This window comes from Neomonachus schauinslandi, chromosome 4 (assembly GCF_002201575.2).
Source record: "Neomonachus schauinslandi chromosome 4, ASM220157v2, whole genome shotgun sequence".
NCBI lineage: Eukaryota > Metazoa > Chordata > Mammalia > Carnivora > Phocidae > Neomonachus > Neomonachus schauinslandi.
In genome coordinates, this window is record NC_058406.1 from 12,272,266 (window position 1) to 12,292,444 (window position 20,179).

General features: G+C 53.1%; 1 protein-coding gene across 1 annotated transcript in view; it reads left to right on the forward strand.

Annotated features, from left to right (window-relative positions):
- Window positions 1-19,878, forward strand: part of ARHGEF10L (Rho guanine nucleotide exchange factor 10 like) — a 141,227-nt gene extending 121,349 nt beyond the window's left edge. The window contains exons 18-20 of the mRNA XM_044913815.1: window positions 10,184-10,358; window positions 17,282-17,404; window positions 18,635-19,878. Of these exons, the coding sequence (XP_044769750.1) occupies window positions 10,184-10,358; window positions 17,282-17,404; window positions 18,635-19,173 (837 nt within the window). The 3' untranslated portion in view covers window positions 19,174-19,878. The remainder of the gene's footprint in view (window positions 1-10,183; window positions 10,359-17,281; window positions 17,405-18,634) is intronic.
- Window positions 19,879-20,179: the final 301 nt, after the last annotated feature.

Genomic DNA, 20,179 nt, shown 5'->3' on the forward strand with positions numbered 1-20,179 from the left:
GGCCAGATTCTGCGTGGGAGAGCTGTGGGCTTCTCATGGCATGGCAGGAGGAGGGGGAAAATGCAGGCTGGTCCCATCCCCGATCGGTTCAGGCAGGTCCTTCAGGGGTCCCCATCCTAAAGGGACTGGTTTCCCTTTGTGATTCCTGGGTCACCTGCAGGGAATTCCTTCAGAACGTGTGCATATCCTGTTCCTCGGCAAACTTTTGCCCCAAACTTTCATTATTTCAAGAGGAGTTCTCCTTACCCTGACTCAACCCCCCTTCCTCTGCCACCTCTACACATTTATAGACTCTTTTAAAATCCAGTGTGCTATAATCCAGGACCATCGCTCCTCTTGATACTCAAATTGTCTCAAATTTGGCCATTAGGAGCCCCTTCGTGTTGGCTCCTGGGTCCCTTGGTCACTTACTTCCCCATTATTCATGGGGTGCTTCCCTGCTCTTCTGCGTCGGGAGAAGTTCTGCCCCTCATGGGCTATTTCTCTGGGGTATCCAGGCTGGTTCCCTTTCATGGGCATGGAGTCTGGGGTGCTCCCTGCTGCTGGATGTCATTGCTTCCAGACCCTTTCAGTGCACAGGGCCAGGAAAAAGAACTTAGGTTCGCACAGACAGCTCTGATCCAGATCTGAGACTGCAGACCTCCACCCTCACCTTCTCTCACTCTGTCTTCGACTCTTCTCGCTGTGAAAACCCTGGCCCCCGAGAATAATCTCTGTGAACTTCAGCCACACCACGTGGTGTCCGAATCGCTGGGCCCGTCCCAGCACCCACACCAAGTCTACTATGTCAAGTCCAGGACTTTGCAGATCTTTCTGTCCTTAAGGCCCCGGGGTGTGTGGTCAGCGGGCTGAATTCCCACGCTGCCGGAATGGGTTCTTTTCTGTGTGGGTGTGGCCATGTTCCAATAAAAGGGGACCCACCCAAACAGGGGGCAGGCCTCTGTAGTCTGAGGGTCACTGTTTGCAGACCGCGGTCTAGAATATCATCCTAACGCAGTTCCTGGGGCAGGATGAGCAGCCGGCAAATCGCCCTGCCTGGACTGTGGGGGCCGAGTAGGCAGGAGGTGCCGGGCCTCCCGGAGCTCAGAGGAGGGACAGGACTGTGCTGGTGGCTGCTGGGCAGGGGTCCTTCTTCAGAGACAAGGAGGATAGAGGCCTCTGAGAGGGAAGGTGACCCACACTGCTGGGCTCCAAGACCGGCCAGGGGCTAGAGGAGTGGTCCAGAGGGGAGAAATGGGAAGCTAGCACTGAGCCCAGTGGGCAGCAAGGACTGGGCCTCACTGCTGCCTGCCCCACCCCCCCAGGAGTACTGGGGCCCATGCTGCCGGCATGCCACCTGCCCTGTCCTGTGTCCCCGGGAGGCCCAGCCAGGACTCCCAGGACCTGGCTCCGTGAGCGGGCTCCTGGCCTGGGGAGGGGGCCCGGAGAGCGGGGAGATCACGGAGGAGGGAGGGGCTGAAGCTGCCACACCCGTTGCTCATGCCTCCTGCCCTTTCCCCCACCGTGTACCACGGGGCTTGGCAGGTTTGCACAGGCCTTTGTAAAGACCCTCAGGCCTGGGGGCAGACTTGTGCTTCTGCAGAAGTGAGCCTGGATTTCCGCCGCTGACTTCTCTTTTAGTTGGATTCTGACTCAGGCGCGGCTTTCCACGGCCCTAGGCCTCCTGGTTCCCACGTGCTCTGGCTTTCTCGGAGGCTTCCAACCCTTCCACGGGAGCGGGGCGAGCACGCACACGCCTTCCTGTTGGTGTGTGTGCGTGTGTGCATTTGTGTGCAAGTGTGTGCGTGCCGTGTTGGGGGAAGGAAGGTCTGCAGACAAAGCCTGTCGGGTGCCCCCCTCCACCCCTGCTGCCCCCTCCGTTTATCGGTCGGCTCGTTGACGGCGGGCCCCTTGGGAAGTGGGGTCCAGCCTCAGCGGCTCATCTGTGGCTCCTCTGCTGGCCTCTCCCGCAGGGCCCGTCGGGAGGCGTCCTGTTTGGATCTGGTGCTCCACCTGGGGCTGGACCTTCAGGAACGTTGTCTTGAGCACAGGCTGGTTCGGGAAGATAAGCACCCCGGCCGCCCAGGGTTCCTGGGAAGGACTAAGGAGAACTGAAAGCCAGCGCTCCAGGGCTGTGGGCAGCAGACTTGGGGGTGAAGGGCCACAGGGATGAAGTTGCTCCTCTCCCCTTGCACGGTGTGGGCTGGGCCCAGCTTGCGGAGGCTGTGAGGGGCTTGGCCTCCATCTAAATCCCAGAGGCTCACTGGCTGAGCCTCCAGGACCTGGGCCTTCATTGGGGGTGGGGGGGGTTGCTGAGGAAAGAGGAGCAGAGACCCCCCGCCAGCCCCTTGTGTGAGCCCCCAGTCTGAGGGAGCAGGAGTGTGCCACACCTCATATGAGACCCCCCTCCTCGCCGCTGGGGAGCCCCCACTTTGATGGAGACAACATGCCTCTGCCCTGGGTGAACTTCCTGGCTGAGAGGGAGCTGGGGCTTCTGCTCTCAGGGTCCCCCCATTGAGGGACGAGCTGTGCCACAGAATCCTGCCTCCTGAGAGCAGCCTGGCCCGAGGGGAGGGGAGGATGTTGCTCGGCCTCTCCCCTCCCCTAACCCGGGGCCCTGAGCTTCCTTTCCCCATCAGCCTGGGCCACATGCAGAGCTCAGGCACCAGGGACCGGCTCGGAAAAGCAATTGTGTGGGCCACAGTCTTGCTCTCACAGGCTTGGCTCCCCATGGACACCCCTGCCCCAAATAGCCGGCTTCCTTATCTCAGTGGGAAGCTTCTTGGTGATCTGAGCCGGGAGGAGTTGGGGCCACTCCTCACTCCCTGAGCCCGTGCGAGGCCCACACCTCCAGCCCCTGCCACGTGGCTGTCGAAGCGAACGTCCTTCAGAGGCAAACCTGATCGTGTCACTTCCCAGCCTAGCCCCTTGGGCACTTAACTGCCGTCAGCCTTCCCCGTGGACGTGGACGGCAGCATCCTGGGGCGCTCTCCCCCTCCGTCTAACCACGGGCCCCACTCTGACACCTTTCTGTTTCTCACACACGCGGTGCTCATTCCTGCGGGGCCTTCACACTCCCCCACCCCAGCCCCGCTCCCTGGTACAGAATGCACCTGTTTGTTCCTAATCTCCAGGAATTCTCCTCTGACTCCCATCTGTCTGCTCTGCTCTTTCTTTTTCCTTTTTTTAAAAATTCAAGCCCAAAGTCAAAGTGAGAGGCCTTCCACATAATAAGTGCCTGACATCCCGTAATTGTTTTTATTCTATAAGTTTGCAGTGTACAGCTTTACAATTTGGTATCTGTATACGCTACCAAGTCTGGTTACCCTCCGTCACCATACAGCTGACCTCTCACCCCTTCCACCCATGCCCCCAAACCTGCTTCCCCTCTGGTAAGCATTAGTCTGTTCTCTGCATCTGTGAGTTTGTTTTTGTTTTATTTTGTTTGTTTGCTTGTTTTGTTTTGTTTTTTAGATTCTACATAAGAGTGAAATACTGCAGTATTTGTCTTTCTCTGACTTATTTCACTTAGCAAAATTCCTTCTAGGTCCATCCATGTCACAGATGGTGTGTGTCATTCTTTTTATGGCTGAGTAACATTCCATGCTATCAATACACCACATCTTCTTTATCCATCCATCTACCGATGGACAACTTAGGTTGTTACCATATCTTGGCTATCGTAAACGCTACTTTAGTGAGCATAGGGGTGCATGTATCTGTTTGAATTAGCGCTGTTGTATTCTTTGAAAAAATACCCTGAAGTGGAATGGCTGGGTCACAGGGTAGTTCTGTTCTTAATTTTCTGAGGAACCTCCATACCGGTTTCCACAGTGGCTGTACCTGTGTGATTCCCACCAACGGTGCATGAGGGTTCTCTTGTCTCTACATCCTCGCCAACACTGGTTACTTCTTGTGTTTTTGATTTTAGCCATTCTAATAGGTGTGAGGTGTGATAGCTTACTGTGGTTTTGATTTGCATTTCCCTGATAACTGGCGATGTTGAGCATCTTCTCATGTGTCTGTTGGCCATCTGGAGGTCTTTGGAGACACGTCTATTCAGATCCTCTGCCCATTTTTAAATTGTGTTGTTTGGGGTTTTTGTTGTTGTTATTGTTGAGTTGTATGAGTTCTTTACGTATTTTGGATACTAACCCCTTCTTCCGTTTAGCAGGTTGCCTTTTTGTTTTGATGATGGGTTCCTTTGCTGTGCAGAAGCTTGTTAGTTCCCCTTGTTTATTTTCACTTTTGTTTCCCTTTCCTTTGGAGTCAGATCCACAAAGATGTCACTAAGACCCATGCCAGGGAGCTTACCAGCTCTGTTTTCTTCTGGGAATTTGATGGTTTCAGGTCTTACATTCAAGTCTTTAATCCATTTTGAGTTCATTTTTGTGTCTGGTGTAAAATAGGGGTCCAGTTTCTTTCTTTTGCATATGGCTGTCTAGTTTTCCCAGCACCATTGATTGAAGAGATGGTCCTTTCTCCATTGTGTGTTCTTGGCTCCTTTGGCATCGATTCATCGTCCATATGTGTGCAGGTTTCTTTCTGGGCTCTCAGTTCTGTTCTGTTGACCTGTGTGTTTCTTTTTGTACCAATACTGTACTGTCTTGATTACTATAGTTTTATAGTCTAGTTTGAAATCAGGGAGCATGATACCTCCAGCTTTGTTTCTCTGTTTCAAGATTGCTTTAACTATTTGGGATCTTTTGTGGTTCTGTACAAATTTTAGAATTATTTGTTGTAGTCCTGTGAAGTGTGCATTGGAACTTTGATAAGGATTGCATTAAATCTGTAGACTGCTTTGGGTAGGAGGGACATTTTTTTTTTTTTTAAGATTTTTATTTATTTATTTTGAGAGGGAGAGACAGAGATAGCGAGAGAGATAGTGAGCGAGAGCACGAGTGGGGAGGAGAGGACGAAGCAGGCTCCATGCTGAGGAGGGAGCCTGACACAGGGCTCGATCCCAGGACCCTGGGATCATGACCTGAGCCGAAGGCAGACGCTTAACCCACTGAGCCACCCAGGCGCCCAGGATGGACATTTTTTAAATATTCTTCCAGTTAGTTCCATGAGCATGAACTGTCTTTCCATCTATTCATGCCTTCTTCAATTTCTTTAATCAATGTCTTATAGTTTTCAGTGTACAAGTCTTTCACTTCCTTGGTTAAATTTATTCCTAGGTGTTTTATTCTTTTTGATACAATTGTAAATGGGATCATTTTCTTGTTTTCTCTCTCTGATGAATCGTTATTAGTGCACAGAAATGCCACAAATGTCTGTATATTGATTTTGTATCTTGCAACTTTACTGAATTCATTTATTAGGTGTAGTGGTTTTCTGGTGTATTCTTTAAGGTTTTCTCTATATAGTGTCATATCCTCTGCAAATAGCAACAGTTTTACTTCTTCCTTTCTGCTTTGGATGTCTTTTATTTCTTTTGTTGCCTAATTGTTGTGACTAGGACTTCCAGTACTATGTTGAATAAAAGTGGCGAGAGTGGGCATCCTTGTCTTGTTCCTGTTCTTACAGGAAAAGCTTTTAGCTTTTTCCTGTTGAGGATGATATTCACTGTAGGATTGTCATACATACAGCCTTTATTATGTTGAGGTACATTCCCTTTATACCCACTTTGTTTTGAGAGTTTTTCAACATCACAAATGGATATTGAATTTTGTGAAATGCTTTTGCTGCATCTGTTGAAGTGATCATATGATTTTTGTCTTTCATTTTGTTAATGTGCTTTATCACATTGATTGGCAGATGTCGAACATCCTTGTATCCCTGGAGTAAATCCCACTTGGTCATGGTGTATGACCCCTTTAATACGTTGTTGGGTTCAGTTTGCCGATACTTTGTTGAGGATTTTTGCATCTATGTTACTGGCCTGTAATTGGTATCAGGGCTGGTTTGGGTGTCAGGGGTGACGCTGGCTTTATAAAATATGTTTGAAAACTTCCCCTCCCTTCAATTTTTGGGAAGAGTTTAAGAAAGGCAGGTATTAAATCTTCTTTGAGTGTTGGTAGAATTCACCAGTGAAGCCGCCTTGTTCTGGCCTTTTGTTTGTTGGGAGGTTTCTGATTGCTGTTAAAATCTCCTTGCTCTATTAATCATTCTGTTCAGATTTTCTCTTTCTTCAGTATTCAATCTTGGAAATTTTTATGTTTCTAGGAATATCCATTTTTTTTTCTAGGATAGGAAACCTGTTTTTTTTTTCCGGGTTGTTCAGGGTGCTGGCATACCGTTGTTCATAGAAGACCCTGATGATCCTTCGTGTTTCTGTGGTATGAGCCCCACATCTCCCCTCTCATTTCTGATTTTATTTATTTGAGTCCTCTCTCTTTTTTTCTTGGTTAGTCTGGCTAAGGCTTTGTCAATTTGGTTTACTTTTTCGAAGAACCGGCTCTTAGTCTCATTGATCTTGTTTTAGTCCCCATTTCACTTATTTCTGTTCCAATCTAATATTTTCTTCCATCTACTAATTTTGAGGTTTGTTTGTTTCTTTTTTTCCCCCTAGTTCCTTTAGGTGTAAAGTTATATTGTTTGTTTGAGATTTTTCCTGTTTCTTGAGATCAGCCTGCATCGCTACAGACTTCCCTCTTAGAACCACCTCTACTGTGCCCCCACCCAGATTTCGATGTGTTGTATTTTTGTTTTCATTTATCTCCAGGTATTGTTTTGTATTTCTTCTTTGATTTCTTTTTCGACCCATTGGTTTTTCTGTAGCATGTTTTTTAATCTTCCTATTTTGGTGGTTTTTCTCATTTTCTTTTTGTAATTAATTTGTGGTTTCATACCATTGTGGTTGGAAAAGATGTTTGATAAAATGTTGGTTTTCTCGAATTTGTAGAGACTTCTTTTGTGCCCAGCATGTGATCTATCCTGGAGAATGTTCCATGTGTCCTTGAGAAGAATGTGTTTTCTGCCACTTTTGGGTGGAATGTTCTATAAATATCTGTTGAGTCCATCTGGTCTAATGTGTCATTTAAGGCCGATGTTTCCTTATTCTTTGTTGTTGTCTGGATGATCTATCCATTGATGAAAGTGGGGTATTAAAGTCTTCTACTAGTATTTCATTGCTGTCAGTTTCTCCCTTTAGGTATGTTAAGATATGTTTTATATATTTTCGTGCTCCCTGTTGGATGCACATGTATTAGTAAAAGTTATATCTTCTGGATTAATCTCTTTATCACTGTGTAGTGCTCCTGTTTGCCTTCTATTACAGTCTTTGTCTGCAAGTCTATTTTGTGCTTGTAAGTATTGCTACACCAGCTTTCTTTTCATTTCCATTCACTTTCAGCCTGTGGGTGTCCTTACTTCATCATTAGTTTTTCGTAGGCAGCGTATAGATGGGTCTTGATGTTTATCCATGTAGCCACTCTGTGGCTTTTGATTGGAGCATTTAGTCCATTTCCATATAAAGTAATTGTCGATGAGGGTATACTTGTTGCCATTCTGTTAATTGCGTTCTGGCTGTTTTTGTAGCTGCTCTCTGTTCCTTTCTTCTCTTGCTCTCTTCCCTTGTGGTTTGATGGCTTTCTCCTGTTAGGTTTAGATCCCTTTCTCATTTTCTTTTGTGTATTTCCTTGTGGTTACCTTGAGGTTCACGTAAAATCTCCTATGACAACAGCGGTCTGTTTTAAGTTGATAGCAATGTAATTTTAAATACGTTCTAAAGCTTTACTTTTTTACTTCTCACCCCTGATGTTTTATATTTTTGATGACACATTGTGCATTTTTTAATTTTGTGTTTCCCTTAACTAATTATTGTGATTTTAGTTAATTTTACCAGTTATGTCTTTTCATCTTTACAGTTGCTTTGTAAGGATTGATTCACTATCTTTGCTATTATACATTTACTTTTTCCAGTGAGATTTTTACTTTCGTATGTTTTTGTACTAGTAATTAGTGCCATTTCTTTTAAGCTTAAAGGAGGCCCTTTCACATTTCTGGTAAGGCTGGTTTGGTGGTGATGAACTCCTTTAGCTTTTGCTTATCTGGAAAGCTCTTAATCTCTCCTTCAGTTCTGAATGATAACCTTGGTTGGAAGATTTTTCCTCTCAGCACTTTAAATGTGTCATGCTGCTCCTTTTTGGCCTGGAAAGTTTCTGCTGAGAAATCTGCTGATAGCTTTGTGGGGTTTCCCTTGTACATAACAAGTTTTTCTCTTGCTCCTTTTTGGATTCTCTCTTTATCCTTAACTTTTACCATCTTAATTACAACATGTCTTGGTGTGGATTTCTTTGGGTTCATCTTGCTTAGAACTCTGGGTGTTGTGGACCCAGATGTCTGATTCCTTCCCCAGATTAGGGATGTTTTCAGTCATTATTTCTTCTTTTCTGGCCCTGTCTCTCTCTCTTCTCCTTCTGGGATCCCTATAACACAAATGTCATTTCACTCGATGTTCCAAAAGTCTCTTCAGATGTCTTCACTTTTCTTAATTCTTTTTTCATTTTGCTGCACCGTGTGGGTGTTTTTCATTGCTTTATTTTCCAGCACACTGATTTGTTCTACTTCATCCAGTCTGCCATTGGACCTCTCTAGTGTATTTTTCAGTTCAGTTATAACTTCCGTTTGGTATTTTCCTATATTTTCTATCTCTTTGTTGATGTTCATACTGTGTTCATCCATTCTTCTCCCGAATTTGGGGAGCATCTTTATGACCATCACTTTGAACTCTTTATCAGGTAGTTTGCTTATCTCTGTTTCATTTAATTCTTTTTTTAAGGTTTTGTCTTGTTTCTTAATTTGGAACATATTCCTCTGTCTCTTCATTTTGCCCTACTCTGTGTTTGTTTCTATGTGTTCGGTGAGTCACCAACCTCTCCCAGTCTTAAATGGGTGGCTTTGTACAGGGGATGACCTGTGGGACCCAGAAGTGCAGTCTCTTTGGTCACCAGAGCCATATGCTCAAGGGGTGTCCCCCTTGTGGGCTGTGTGTGCCCTCCTGTTGTGATGGGGCTGTGGCTGTGGCACACTGGCTCCTGGCCTGGCTGGGGGCATGTCCACGGCTGCTGGGGTACACTGGTGGACAAGACTCTCAGTGGAATACACTCACTGGCACTATCAGGTTACAGGGAGAATCCAAAATGGTGCCCACCAGTACCAGTGTTAGGAAGGTAGACTGAGACGGTCCTACCAGTGGCTCCAACCTCAGTCCATGGGGAGAGCCCCTGATGTTTTCTGCCACTCTGACAGACCCTTTAAGGTTGTTAGTAAATGGATCTTCTTTATCAGAGACATATGCTTTTTTTCACATTGGTGTTTTTGACTGGTTTCCAGGTTGAGTGAGTGTGTGCAAGCCCCTTAAGAGTGAGTTTTCTGTTCCCTTCAGTTTTCTAGTTTTCCTGAATGTAATCCCCATTGATTTTCAAAACCTGGTGTTTTGGGGGCTCATCTCTCCTGGGCAAGATCTAAGGGTTGGGGTGCCTGAGGTGGAGCTCGAATTCCTCATTCCTCAGGGGAGTTCTGTACCTTTGTTATCCTTCCCGATTGTGATGTGCTGCCATGGCGGGGCTTTCTCCCTGGGCAGTCTGTGTCTCTGCCTCTCATCTCATCTCAGTGGTGTCCTTTTATCATTTGTTGTGGAGGCTCTGTTCGTTCAGGTCCCTTTCAGGGGGAGTTATTCCATGAGTAGTTGTAGATTGTCGTGTCTGTGGGAGGAGGTGAGTTCAGGATCCACCATCTTGAACCCAACTCCCAACTGTTTCTTGGTTTATCAAATTTTGAACATTATGTGTTGCATCCCTGCTGTAAAAGGTTAGGATTTGACTCACACTACCCACCTCCCTTCCCTGATTGTTGTTTTGTTGCATTTGTAACTCTCGATAACGTACATAGGCTGCCACCTGCTCTTGCATTGACTTTGGCCCTGACTTTCCCTCGTGTCACAGGGGCTTGCCAGAGCCTGGTGTGTCAACTCCTAAGAGCTGACTGTGTGCGTTACCATTTTCCTAGCTCCTTGTGTCATGTGGGAAGCTTGTGATGGGCCACATTAGAAGTTTTTATACCACGGGGATCGGCCGACATGACAAACTGGCATTCCCTACCCGTTGTTAAACATTTATCATCGGTACACCACTGCCGGGCTCCTGAGGTTCGCTTCTGGCCCTGAGTCTGGTTCAGGCCGAGGCTAGATTAGCTTGGTCCCCCGAGGCTCAGCTGGAGGGCCCAGCCCAGCACCGACACCCTGCTGTCTGTGCCACAGCAAAGCTTCGAGGCGCACCAGGATGAGACCGTGAGCGTGACGCACATGGTGAAGGCCGGCAGCGGCGTCTGGATGGCCTTCTCGTCCGGCTCCTCCATCCGCCTCTTCCACACCGAGACGCTGGAGCACCTGCAGGAGATCAACATTGCCACCAGGACCACCTTCCTCCTGCCGGGTGAGTCTGCTGCTGGGCATCATGCCCTGCTGTCCTGGGCCTGTGCAGGGGAGGAGCTGACCTTCGTGGAGCACCTTCCACGGCCGGGCAGAGGTGCGTCTGGGCCAGCCCACGTTGTTAGCCCTCGTAGCAGTGTTTGGCCGGCTTTGAAAACTGGCCTCCAAGAGCGGAGGCAGCAGGGCCGGGATTCAAACTCAGGGCTGTCATTCCCAAACCTCTCTTGCTGTCATCACTCTTCCCTCTCACTTCTCGTGGGAAGTGAGGCTCCAGGCTCAACAGACTCTCCCAAGTCGGGCATCTGCTAAACAGTCATACTGGGTGGGAACCCAGGCCCATCCACACCTGCCACTCCTCAGGGTGACCAGAATCCCAATTCTGCCTCACGTCACGTACAGAATGTGAGGCGAGGGGAAAGAGAGAAGGCTGACCAGAGGTCTCTTTCTTTAGAGAAAGAGAAAGGCAACTGTCTTGGTTTGCTGGTTGGGTTTGGAGGCAGGGGGAGAGTGAAGGGCTAGGACATCATCCCCTTGGGGCCCTGCTTCCTCCTGCTGAGCTGTTGGTGATACTCAGCAGAGAGGAGGAAGGTTGGAGCTCCCCTAACACTCTGCTTCTCCCCGCATCTGCCCGAGGCCTCCGGGGCAACCCCCTTCCCATCTGCCGCCTGAGATGCTGCCCAGACCCTGCAGGCTGTGCTGGAGGAAGCCAGGGCAGATGCCTTCTCAGGGCCCATTCCCACCCCCAGCTGGCTTTAGAGCTTGGCCCAGCTTCCACTAGACAAACAGACTGTCTGAGAGGATGTGGAGGCTCCATCCTGTCCAAGCTGGGCCGGGTTCAGCAGCTGGGAGAGCCGAGGGGCCCTGGGGCCAGGGACACGGGGCTGGCCTGGCAGGTGGGGAGCTAATCGTTACAAGGACTCAGCAGATGGGCCATGTGGAGGCCAGAGTGGCCACGTGCTGAGCTGGGGGACTGATCTCCCTGTCCTATGAGGCCGGGCCAAGGGCAGGCACATTAGCCAGAACCTAGGGCCTGTGGGAGCCTCTGTCTTACCCCAGAGGCCTGGTCCCTAACCCCAGCTAGGGGACCCAGAGATCACTCTGGCCCCTGCTTCTTCCCGCCAGTCACAATAGCGGTCCCCGGGTCTGGACTGCTGGTGATAGGGGGCGGTGGTCACTAAGCCCAAGATCAGCGGTGGCAGGGACAGTGTGTAACAGCCACCTGCCATGCACCCTGCCCCCAGCCCTGCACTGAGCCGGGTTCCGAGGGCTTTTAGATACAGGGCCTCACTTCACGGTAACCCACGGAGTGGGGGTTGTCCCCATCGTACACGTGCGGAAGCTGAGGTTTGCTCAGCAGGAAAACGTGGCTTGTCTGTGGTCCTGCAGTGGGCCTGAGGCAGGGCCGGGAGTCCCCTGAGAGTCCCACTATGGGCAACAGGGGAGAGATGGTTTCAGAGGTGGCCCAAGTCCTGGCTCGGCCACCGTGGGGCTCGGGCAGCTCTCGCTGCCTCCTGGGTTCTGTGGTCCCTTTGTGGGAGCAGAGGTGGGTCCTGGCTCAGAGAAATGCCTCTAGGCATGGGAAGGTGCCTTGCCCAGGCTTGGAGCGTGGGACGTGCATGAGGAGAATAAATGCGCTTTCTGGGATGTGCTGTGTGGGCCTGGGTTATGGCTCTTGTCCTTCTCTTTTCTTCCTCCCTCCCTCCCTCCCTTCTTCCTTCCCTTCTTCCTTCCTCCCTCCCTTCCTTCCTTCCTTCCTTCCTCCCTTCCCCCCTCCCTCCCTCCCTCCCTTCCCTCCTTCCTCCCTCCCTTCTTCCTTCCTCCTTCCTTCCTTCCTCCCTTCTTCCTTCCTTCCTCCCTTCTTCCTTCCTTCCTTCCTCCTTCCTTCCCTCCCTCCCTCCCTCCCTCCCTCCCTCCTTCCTTCCTTCCCTCCCTCCCCCTCCCTCCCTCTTCCTTCAGTTTCATTGTATTTCTCAGTATTTAGCCATTATACAAGGTAAATCCATTTTAACTATGATAAAAATTTCTTTATATCACAGAAATATTTCCACACTTACACTGAAAGCTAAATTATTTCAGGCTAGCAGAACAACAAAAAAAGTAGGCCTTTTAAATCTCCTCGGCCTCCTCTGTGGGGCAGGGGAGGGGGAGAAGGGAGCCCCTTGTTATGCAGTCGGAGGTCAGAGGCAGAGCCCGCTGCAGGTGACATTGCAGCCCCTCTGCCCAGCTGCGGCTTTATGTCACCTTAAAATGCATCTGCTCGCCCACCGGCTTGCTTGTCCTTGGCCGTTCCCCTTTAAGGGAGGAAGGGCAGGCCCTGTCCTTATGAATATGTCAGAGCCAGGTCAACGGAGACCCCGGAGGGGACATGACCGGAGGTCGCGCTACCGGGGAGGCCAGAGCCAGGACCTGAATCGCACCCTCTCACAGACTCACTGTACAGCATCCCCAGTCCCAGGCCTCAGTTTCCCCATCTATACAGGGAGGGGCCGAGATCCGAGTGGGAGCAGGATAGACCAGAGCTGGAGTTGGGCTGGCTCTGCGCCCTCCAGCCCCGTGACAGGCAGCGAGTGGGGGGGCCCCGGGACCCCCAGCCCCGCCTCCCGGGGAGGTTGGGCCTCATCCTCGTGGCCATCCCTGTCCCTCACCGCACCGGCTCCGCGGGCCACACATCTGGGGGCCTCGCTGCTCAGCCCCACTGTCCCGCCCATGTCCTTCCGGCTGCACCCGCTACGTCCAGCAGAGAAGCCACATCTCGCTCACCAGCCATCCCTGAGGCTGGCCCAGCGGGGGCGGAGGCTGAGGTTCCAGGGGGCAGGGCCTCCCCGAAGGTCCCCAGGGGTTACTGCCCTGGGCCCCCGTCCCCAAGCCTGGCAGTTCCTGGTCAGCCCCACCTGCCCGGCCAGGACCCCCCAAGCCCGAGGGGAGCGGGGCCAGAGCTGTCGCGGGGTGGGGGCTTCCGCCTACGTCACATCGTGCCCCGGCGGAAGGTCAGCAGAGCAGGATTCTTCAGTTCTTTATTAGAGATATTTTTAAAAGGCTTTTAAGTATTTTTTCTTCCCCCACACCACCAAATGAAATAATTGCATAATTAGTAATAAATTTGTTCCTCTTCTAAGTGTGGATTTTTTTAAGGGCATGTTAAAAATTTATCACGCTTCCTTCCCCCGACCCCTTTCCTCCACTCATGTACCCGACTGGGATTAATGCTTTTTTGAACCTAAACTTCCCCCTCCTCTTAACTAGACAGGTCATTAATAAAATGTTCTCTGAGAGCCAGAGCCTTTTAAAGTTGTATATCTACAGATAGATGGCTTGGGTGAGTTGAACACGGCTGCATTAAGTCCGTATGATAAAATATTTATCCACCATTAGAATTTTTTTTCTTTCGGACTGTTTGTGAGGTGTCTTGCAGACGGGAAGGAGGAAGGGCTTCAGAATGAGGTCTGCAGATGAAGTCATTTCTCAGTTCTGGCACCTGCTGCCTCCCTCACATCGGCTGGGTCTCAGTTGTCCGGTGGGGCCGGGAAGATGCGGGGGCATCGGGGGATGGTCTCTCCCGGGGCTCATGGCCCCAGGGGCCCTGGAAAAGGAGGTGAGGCAGCGGGATGAAAAATGTGCCCTTGTTCACTCTTTTGGCTTAATTATTTTTGTGGGTTTATGGCTCTGATGGAGTCGATCTTCAGCCATGAGTCCAGGTCCTTTTCATAATCACAGACGTTGTCCCAACGGCCTCCTTTCATTGATCGTACTCGCTGGGCTCAGAGCTGGGCCCACTGTGTGTCTGTATTACACACACATGTATAATTCTAATAATCATAAAATAAAGCGAGGTCGGTTTATAATCCCCCTGGGAGATGAGAGATAGAAAGTGGCTTGTCAGTTCGCACATCTAGTACATGACGTCAACACCCGTGTCCTTTTTCGCTTTTCTGCTTGTGTTCGCTTGTCCTGGCACTCATTCCCTCGTGCACCGGCAGACACTCTCGTGAGCCAGGGTGCTGGCCCGGGAGCCGGGGGATCAAGTCGGAGTGTGCAGGTAAGCGGCTGCCCTCACCCACACACGAGGCTTCCATCTGGGAAGCAAGCAGTAAGGGAGAGGTGGGGCCACAGAGACCCTGACCCGGGCCAAGCGGGAGCCAGGTGGTGAGGAGGGGGAGTGGCAGCCTGCGCCCACTCCCGGAGGGCGGGGAGCACCCTCGCTTGGCCCCGAGCCTGCCCTGCTGGCTTGGCGGCTACACTTTCTGAACCGACCCAGGCATGGGGGAGTCCCAGCTCCACAGACACCCAGACCCATTTGTGCAATCGCCCTTGTCCAGAGATGAACTGGCTTTGCTTGCGGGATTTGCATCCCCACACTGAATCAGGACCGCAAAGAGGACTCTCTGAGTTTGTATCCTGTTGCCAGGTGCGTTGGTCCCACTGCCTGCAGACAGTTGCACGTGCATCTCGAGCTGCACATCCAGGAGACAGTGTGGCCTTCCACCCCAGGCTGCTCCCCCATCTGAGCCCGAGGCACTGCCATGCACCCAGCTGCCCGGAGTTGTCCTTCATTCCTGTCCTCTCTCCCTACCCACTCGAGTCTGTCAATGGGTCTGTCCATCTGCTTCAAAACGGATCTCGAATGCCCTGGCTCCTCATCGTCTTCCAGGCCACCGTGGCGTCTCGCCACCATCGTCTCTGCCTGGCTGGTCTGCTTGCTCCCTCCCTCCTGTCCTCTACCACTCTGCGGCTAAAGCGCTCCTTCAGACCAAGTCACCTGCTCCTCTACTCAGACCTTCCCGTAGCTTCTCACCTTGCTCAGAGTGAACAGTCTGGTCCTTACCCCGGCCCACCTGCTCTCCAGCTGTCTTGAGTTTGCCCCTATCCCCGAGCTGGGCTAGCTGTAGTCTGCTCCTGCCACCCACTCATCCTTGCCACAGGGCCTTTGCATGTGCTGTGTCCCAGTCCTTAGCTTGGGACTTGGCGTGGCTGCCTTATCCTTGTCCTCCAGACCTCACATCCCCACACCTGCTTCCCCATCCTTCCAGAAAGCAGAGTGAGGCAGGAAACTTGGACATCCTCCTGCCCACTCCTTGCCCCATCCCCCATTTGAATCCTCTGCCTGGTACTTATGCTCCTCATTTTGTTTCCCTTCCTCTTTCCCCTCTCCAAACGGCGCTAATCGGTAGCCAATATTAACAACGAAAATTGAATAAAATAAAACATTCGGTGCCTCCATCCCACCAGCCACATTTCCCGTGCTCACCAACCACATGTGGCTGACGGTGCAGAATCGAACAGCATGATAGGTAACATTTCCATCCTCACGGAAAGTCCTAGAGGGTTTGCTCCCTGAGAGCAGAACTGTGTGTGTGGCTCCCACCGTGCCTCCAGCACTGAGCGCAGAGTCCCGCGCCCAGTGGGCGCCTGGGATGTTCCGGGGTGCCGGGCGAGTAGGTTGGTGATGGTAGGGTACGCTGTCAGACAGTGCTGCGTGAACCCCAGCATGGTAACCCTGGGGAGCCACCCCCTCTGCTCGGAGGAAGCCCACACCCCTACCCGTTTGGAACTGCAGTCATTTGCTCAGGAGCAGAGAGGTGGCTGCAGTGTAGACGGTAATCGGCACACCGGAGCCCGGCTCCCAGCCTGCGCCCACCAGCTGGGTGACCTCTTTGGACCTTAGTTTCCTCCCCTGGAAAACGGGCACAATACCGGTGTCTTGTGTCCCTCTCAGCTGCCGCGAGGCTTCCGTCAGACCAGAGCAGGTTTATGTGTGCTTTAGACGCTCCAAAGCAGCGTTTCTCTAAGCGCAGTCCCCAGGCCAGCAGCAGCCGTGTCACCTGCGTGCTTGCCAGAAATGCAGTTTGGGGGCTCACCTCTGGGGGTGCGGGCCCGGCCGGGGGTGCAGATGCATGCCCAGGTCGACGGCCAGGGCTCCAAGCAGCATTTCACACACCCCGTGGCATGCACGTGAACTTCCTTTTAGGGAGGTGTGAGCCCCTGCAGTGGGGCAGAAGGGTCTGGCCCTTTAGAGAGGCAGGAGTCTGCGCGCAGGCCCTGCCTCATGCCCCTTCCCGTTGCCCGGGGTTGTTAACAGCAGTAGGTGGTCGACGGCGCTCTCTGTGTGCCGTGGGCCGGGCACTGGGCTCAGGGATTTACGTTCATTCATTGACTCATTTAATCCTCGGGACGAGGCTGTGGGATAGCATCATCATCCCCTTTGGCTGGTGAGGAAATGGCACAGAGAGGCTTAGGGCCTGGCCTGGGTCGTGTAGCTGGCACGTGGCAGGGCCCGGGTTTGAGGCCAGCACCGGGCCCTGGAGCCCACACCGCGCATCCCCCCTGTAAAGAGCTGTGGGGACCCCAGTGCTCTCCCTGCCACCGCCAGTCTCGCTAAAAGGAAGAGACAGCAGCAGGGGGACAGCCAGACAATAACTAATGTGGACTGACATCAGCAGCATGCCCGTTCCTGGCACGGAGTCGTCCGCGTCACTGGCGGGCCGGGGGGCTGCTGGGTGTGCTTGGCCTTCACCCGGGGGAAGGACCCACGTGGGCAAGCCTGTGCTGGAAACCGAGGAGCCGCAACAGACTGCCAGCCCCCCGCCCCCCGCTTCTTGTATCTGCACCGGCCCCCGCATCTGCTTCACCCTCAAACCCACACCCCCCACGGAGGGCCCCCAGGGGCCAGCACTGTGCTGTGTGGAGCTACCCCCTCCCATCCTCACGCAGCCCCACTGTACCCAGGTGGAAACTGAGGCTCGGGATGCAGGGGCCCCACCCCAGCCAGGTCAGACTCCCAACCCCATGTCCTCACCACAGCCCTGTCCAGCTTCCCGCTTGTCTCCCCGGAGGAGCCGGACCACGCCCCTTCCTCACCTTGAAGCCCCCAGAACCCCCTGCCGCCCCCGCAGGAGGGAGTGCTGCTCATGCTGGCTTCTCTCTCCACAGGCCAGAAGCACCTGTGTGTCACCAGCCTCCTGATCTGCCAGGGTCTGCTCTGGGTGGGCACCGACCAGGGGGTCATTGTCCTGTTGCCTGTGCCTCGGCTGGAAGGCATCCCCAAGATCACAGGTGAGGCTCTGGAAACCGGTCTTGGCGGGGCCTGGGAGTCAGCTGCAGATGGCCGGGGAGGGTGAGCCTGTGCCGAGGTTCACGCTCTCTTCTAACGTGGGCATTATCTCCAATGCCCCTGAGATCACAGGTGACACTGTGGCACACTGGGGTTATGTCATCCCACCCCAAGGTCTCCCAGCTGCTTTCTGGGTCTCAGTTTCCTAATCTGGCCAATGGGCACAATAGTGTGTGTTGGTCAAGTGGCTTCAGGATTGGTGGAGGCCCCTGACTATCGGCTGGGCCCCTCCTGTCCCCCCCCGACAGCAGCTTCAAAATGTCCAGGTTCCAAAGACCGACATAACCGAGGGCTCCTGGGGTTGGGGTCCATGTGCAAATGTGTTCCTATGGAGTAGTGGGAGGTCTGCCCTGATAGGGGGTGCTAGGGCTAGGAGAGCAAGGGTGGGGTCAGGGAGGACCCAGAGCCCTGGGCCCCTCTCTGCTTCTGTCCTAAGAGTGATGAGCAAGTGGGGGGCCGGGGTGGGTGGGGTTGGGGGGAAGCCCTGAAGGTGGACCAGCCCTGCTGGAATGGGAGCCCCCCGTTCCTAAATCCCAAAGTCTCCTGTTTTTATCACATAGGTCATTTTGTTCCCTGCGGTGTTGGTCCTTGGTTTGTAGGGATGCATCGGGTCGAGACCGCGCCGCCCAGTGCTGATGGTCTGGCCGAGGCGGCTGAGGTCGGGGGAGGGGGCAGGTGCTGTGATGGCAGGTGTTCCGGGACCTCGGGGCCCAGAGACCGGGGTGCTGGGCAGTCTGTGGGTGGAGTCAAGAAGGATGTGCTGTGGAGGAGCCCGAACTGGGCTTATGGGACGGGGTGTAGCATCAGGTGGCTGGGGAAGGCTCTCCGGGGAAGGCTCTCCGGGCAAGGCCAGTGGCTCGAGCAAAGGCAGGAAGACGTGCGGCTGGCTCAGGCGGGGGCTGCAGGTGCTTTCACACTGACGGTCCCCCAAGGGTCCCCCCCCAACAGGTTTATAAGGTCACTCCTGTTCCCTGTCCCACTCCTCCACAGAAAATGGCCCCAGAGTGTGGGAGAGCCCTCCCCCAGACCCAAAGCCTTCTGGAAGGTTCCAACATAGATTGCAGTTCCCGAAACAATAACCAGCACCCAGAAAGTTCTCCAAGATAGAGGTGTGGGTGCCTCCCCTAAAGCCCTGGGCCTTCGGGCCCCTTCTCCCTGCCCCTTTCTTGCAGGGAAAGGCATGGTCTCGCTCAACGGTCACTGCGGGCCTGTGGCCTTCCTGGCCGTGGCTACCAGCATCTTGGCCCCCGACATCCTGCGGAGCGACCAGGCGGAGGCCGAGGGGCCGCAGGCCGAGGACGACAAGGCGGACGGGCCGGCGCCCGAGCCCACACCCATGCCCGCGAGCCACGTGGGCCGAGAGCTGCCCCGCAAGAAGGGCATCCTCCTGCAGTATCGCCTGCGCTCCACCGCGCACCTGCCTGGCCCACTGCTGTCCGTGCGGGAACCGGCGCCCGCCGACGGCTCGGCCCTGGAGCACAGCGAGGAGGACGGCTCCATCTACGAGATGGCTGATGACCCCGACGTCTGGGTGCGCAGCCGGCCCTGCGCCCGCGACGCCCACCGCAAGGAGATCTGCTCCGTGGCCATCATCTCCGGGGGGCTGGGCTACCGCCACTTCGGCAGCGCCCCGGGGGGCAGCGGGCGGCCGGCCCCGTGCGGGGAGACGGACAGCGCCCTCCTCATCTGGCAGGTGCCCTTGACGCTATAGTCCCCGCCCGGGCGGGCTCTCCACCTGCTGGGGGCCCCTCCCGCCATCCGGGGTTTCCTGCCCCCCCCTCCCCCCGCCCTGGGAGCACTGGGTAGACTCACCTTCCAGGGACCGCGAGGATGGGCCTGGATCTCCCGGAGCTACCTTGGCAGAGCAGAGGAGAACTTCTTCCTTTTTTAAAAAAAAAATTTCAGAGTGTTTTGGGGGAGGAGTCTGGGTTTGGGGAGAGGATACCTCTGGAGGAAATGGCCTTCTTTTTAAAAGCAAAAAAAAACAAAAACAAAAACACAAAACCTCACAACTGCCTGGCAAGCCCAGGGCCCCTCGTGCGGCCGAGCAGGGCTCAGAGGCGGCCACGCGCCTCTCCGGGAAGGCCGTGTGCGCGTGAGAGTCTGCGAGCGTGTGGGCTGGTGTGTGAATATCTATAAATACGTATATATGGTGTATATTATGTGTATAAATGAAATCTGTACATATTGGAGCTTTGGGAGATGCTGGAATAAAAGACAACGTGAGCACTTGGACTGACGTTTTTTTTTTGAGATGTGATGGGGAAGAGACAGTTGTCGTGAGAGAGGGCTGTTCTGGAAGCTGGAGCACCAGGGAGACCCACCACACAGCACAAGCCCTAGAATGAGCTGTCTGATGCCCTCGCCATTGGCCATGTGTAGCTTTCTACTTTTGTAATTAATTAAAAGGAAATAAAGTCACAAATTCAGTTCCTGAGTCCCATTGCCACATTTCTAGTGTGTCTCGAAGAGCCCCACGGAGTGCGTGCTGACCGTCCTGGACAATACAGATCTAACTATTTCCATCATCCCAGAAAGTCTCTTTTGCTTCAGAAGGGGCTCTTGGGAGCTTCTTTTCTGAATAGTTATTTTTTTTTTTTTAGATTTTATTTATTTGACAGAGACACAGCGAGAGAGGGAACACAAGCGGGGGGGTGGGAGAGGGAGAAGCAGGCTTCCCGCCGAGCAGGGACCCTGATGCAGGGCTCGATCCCAGG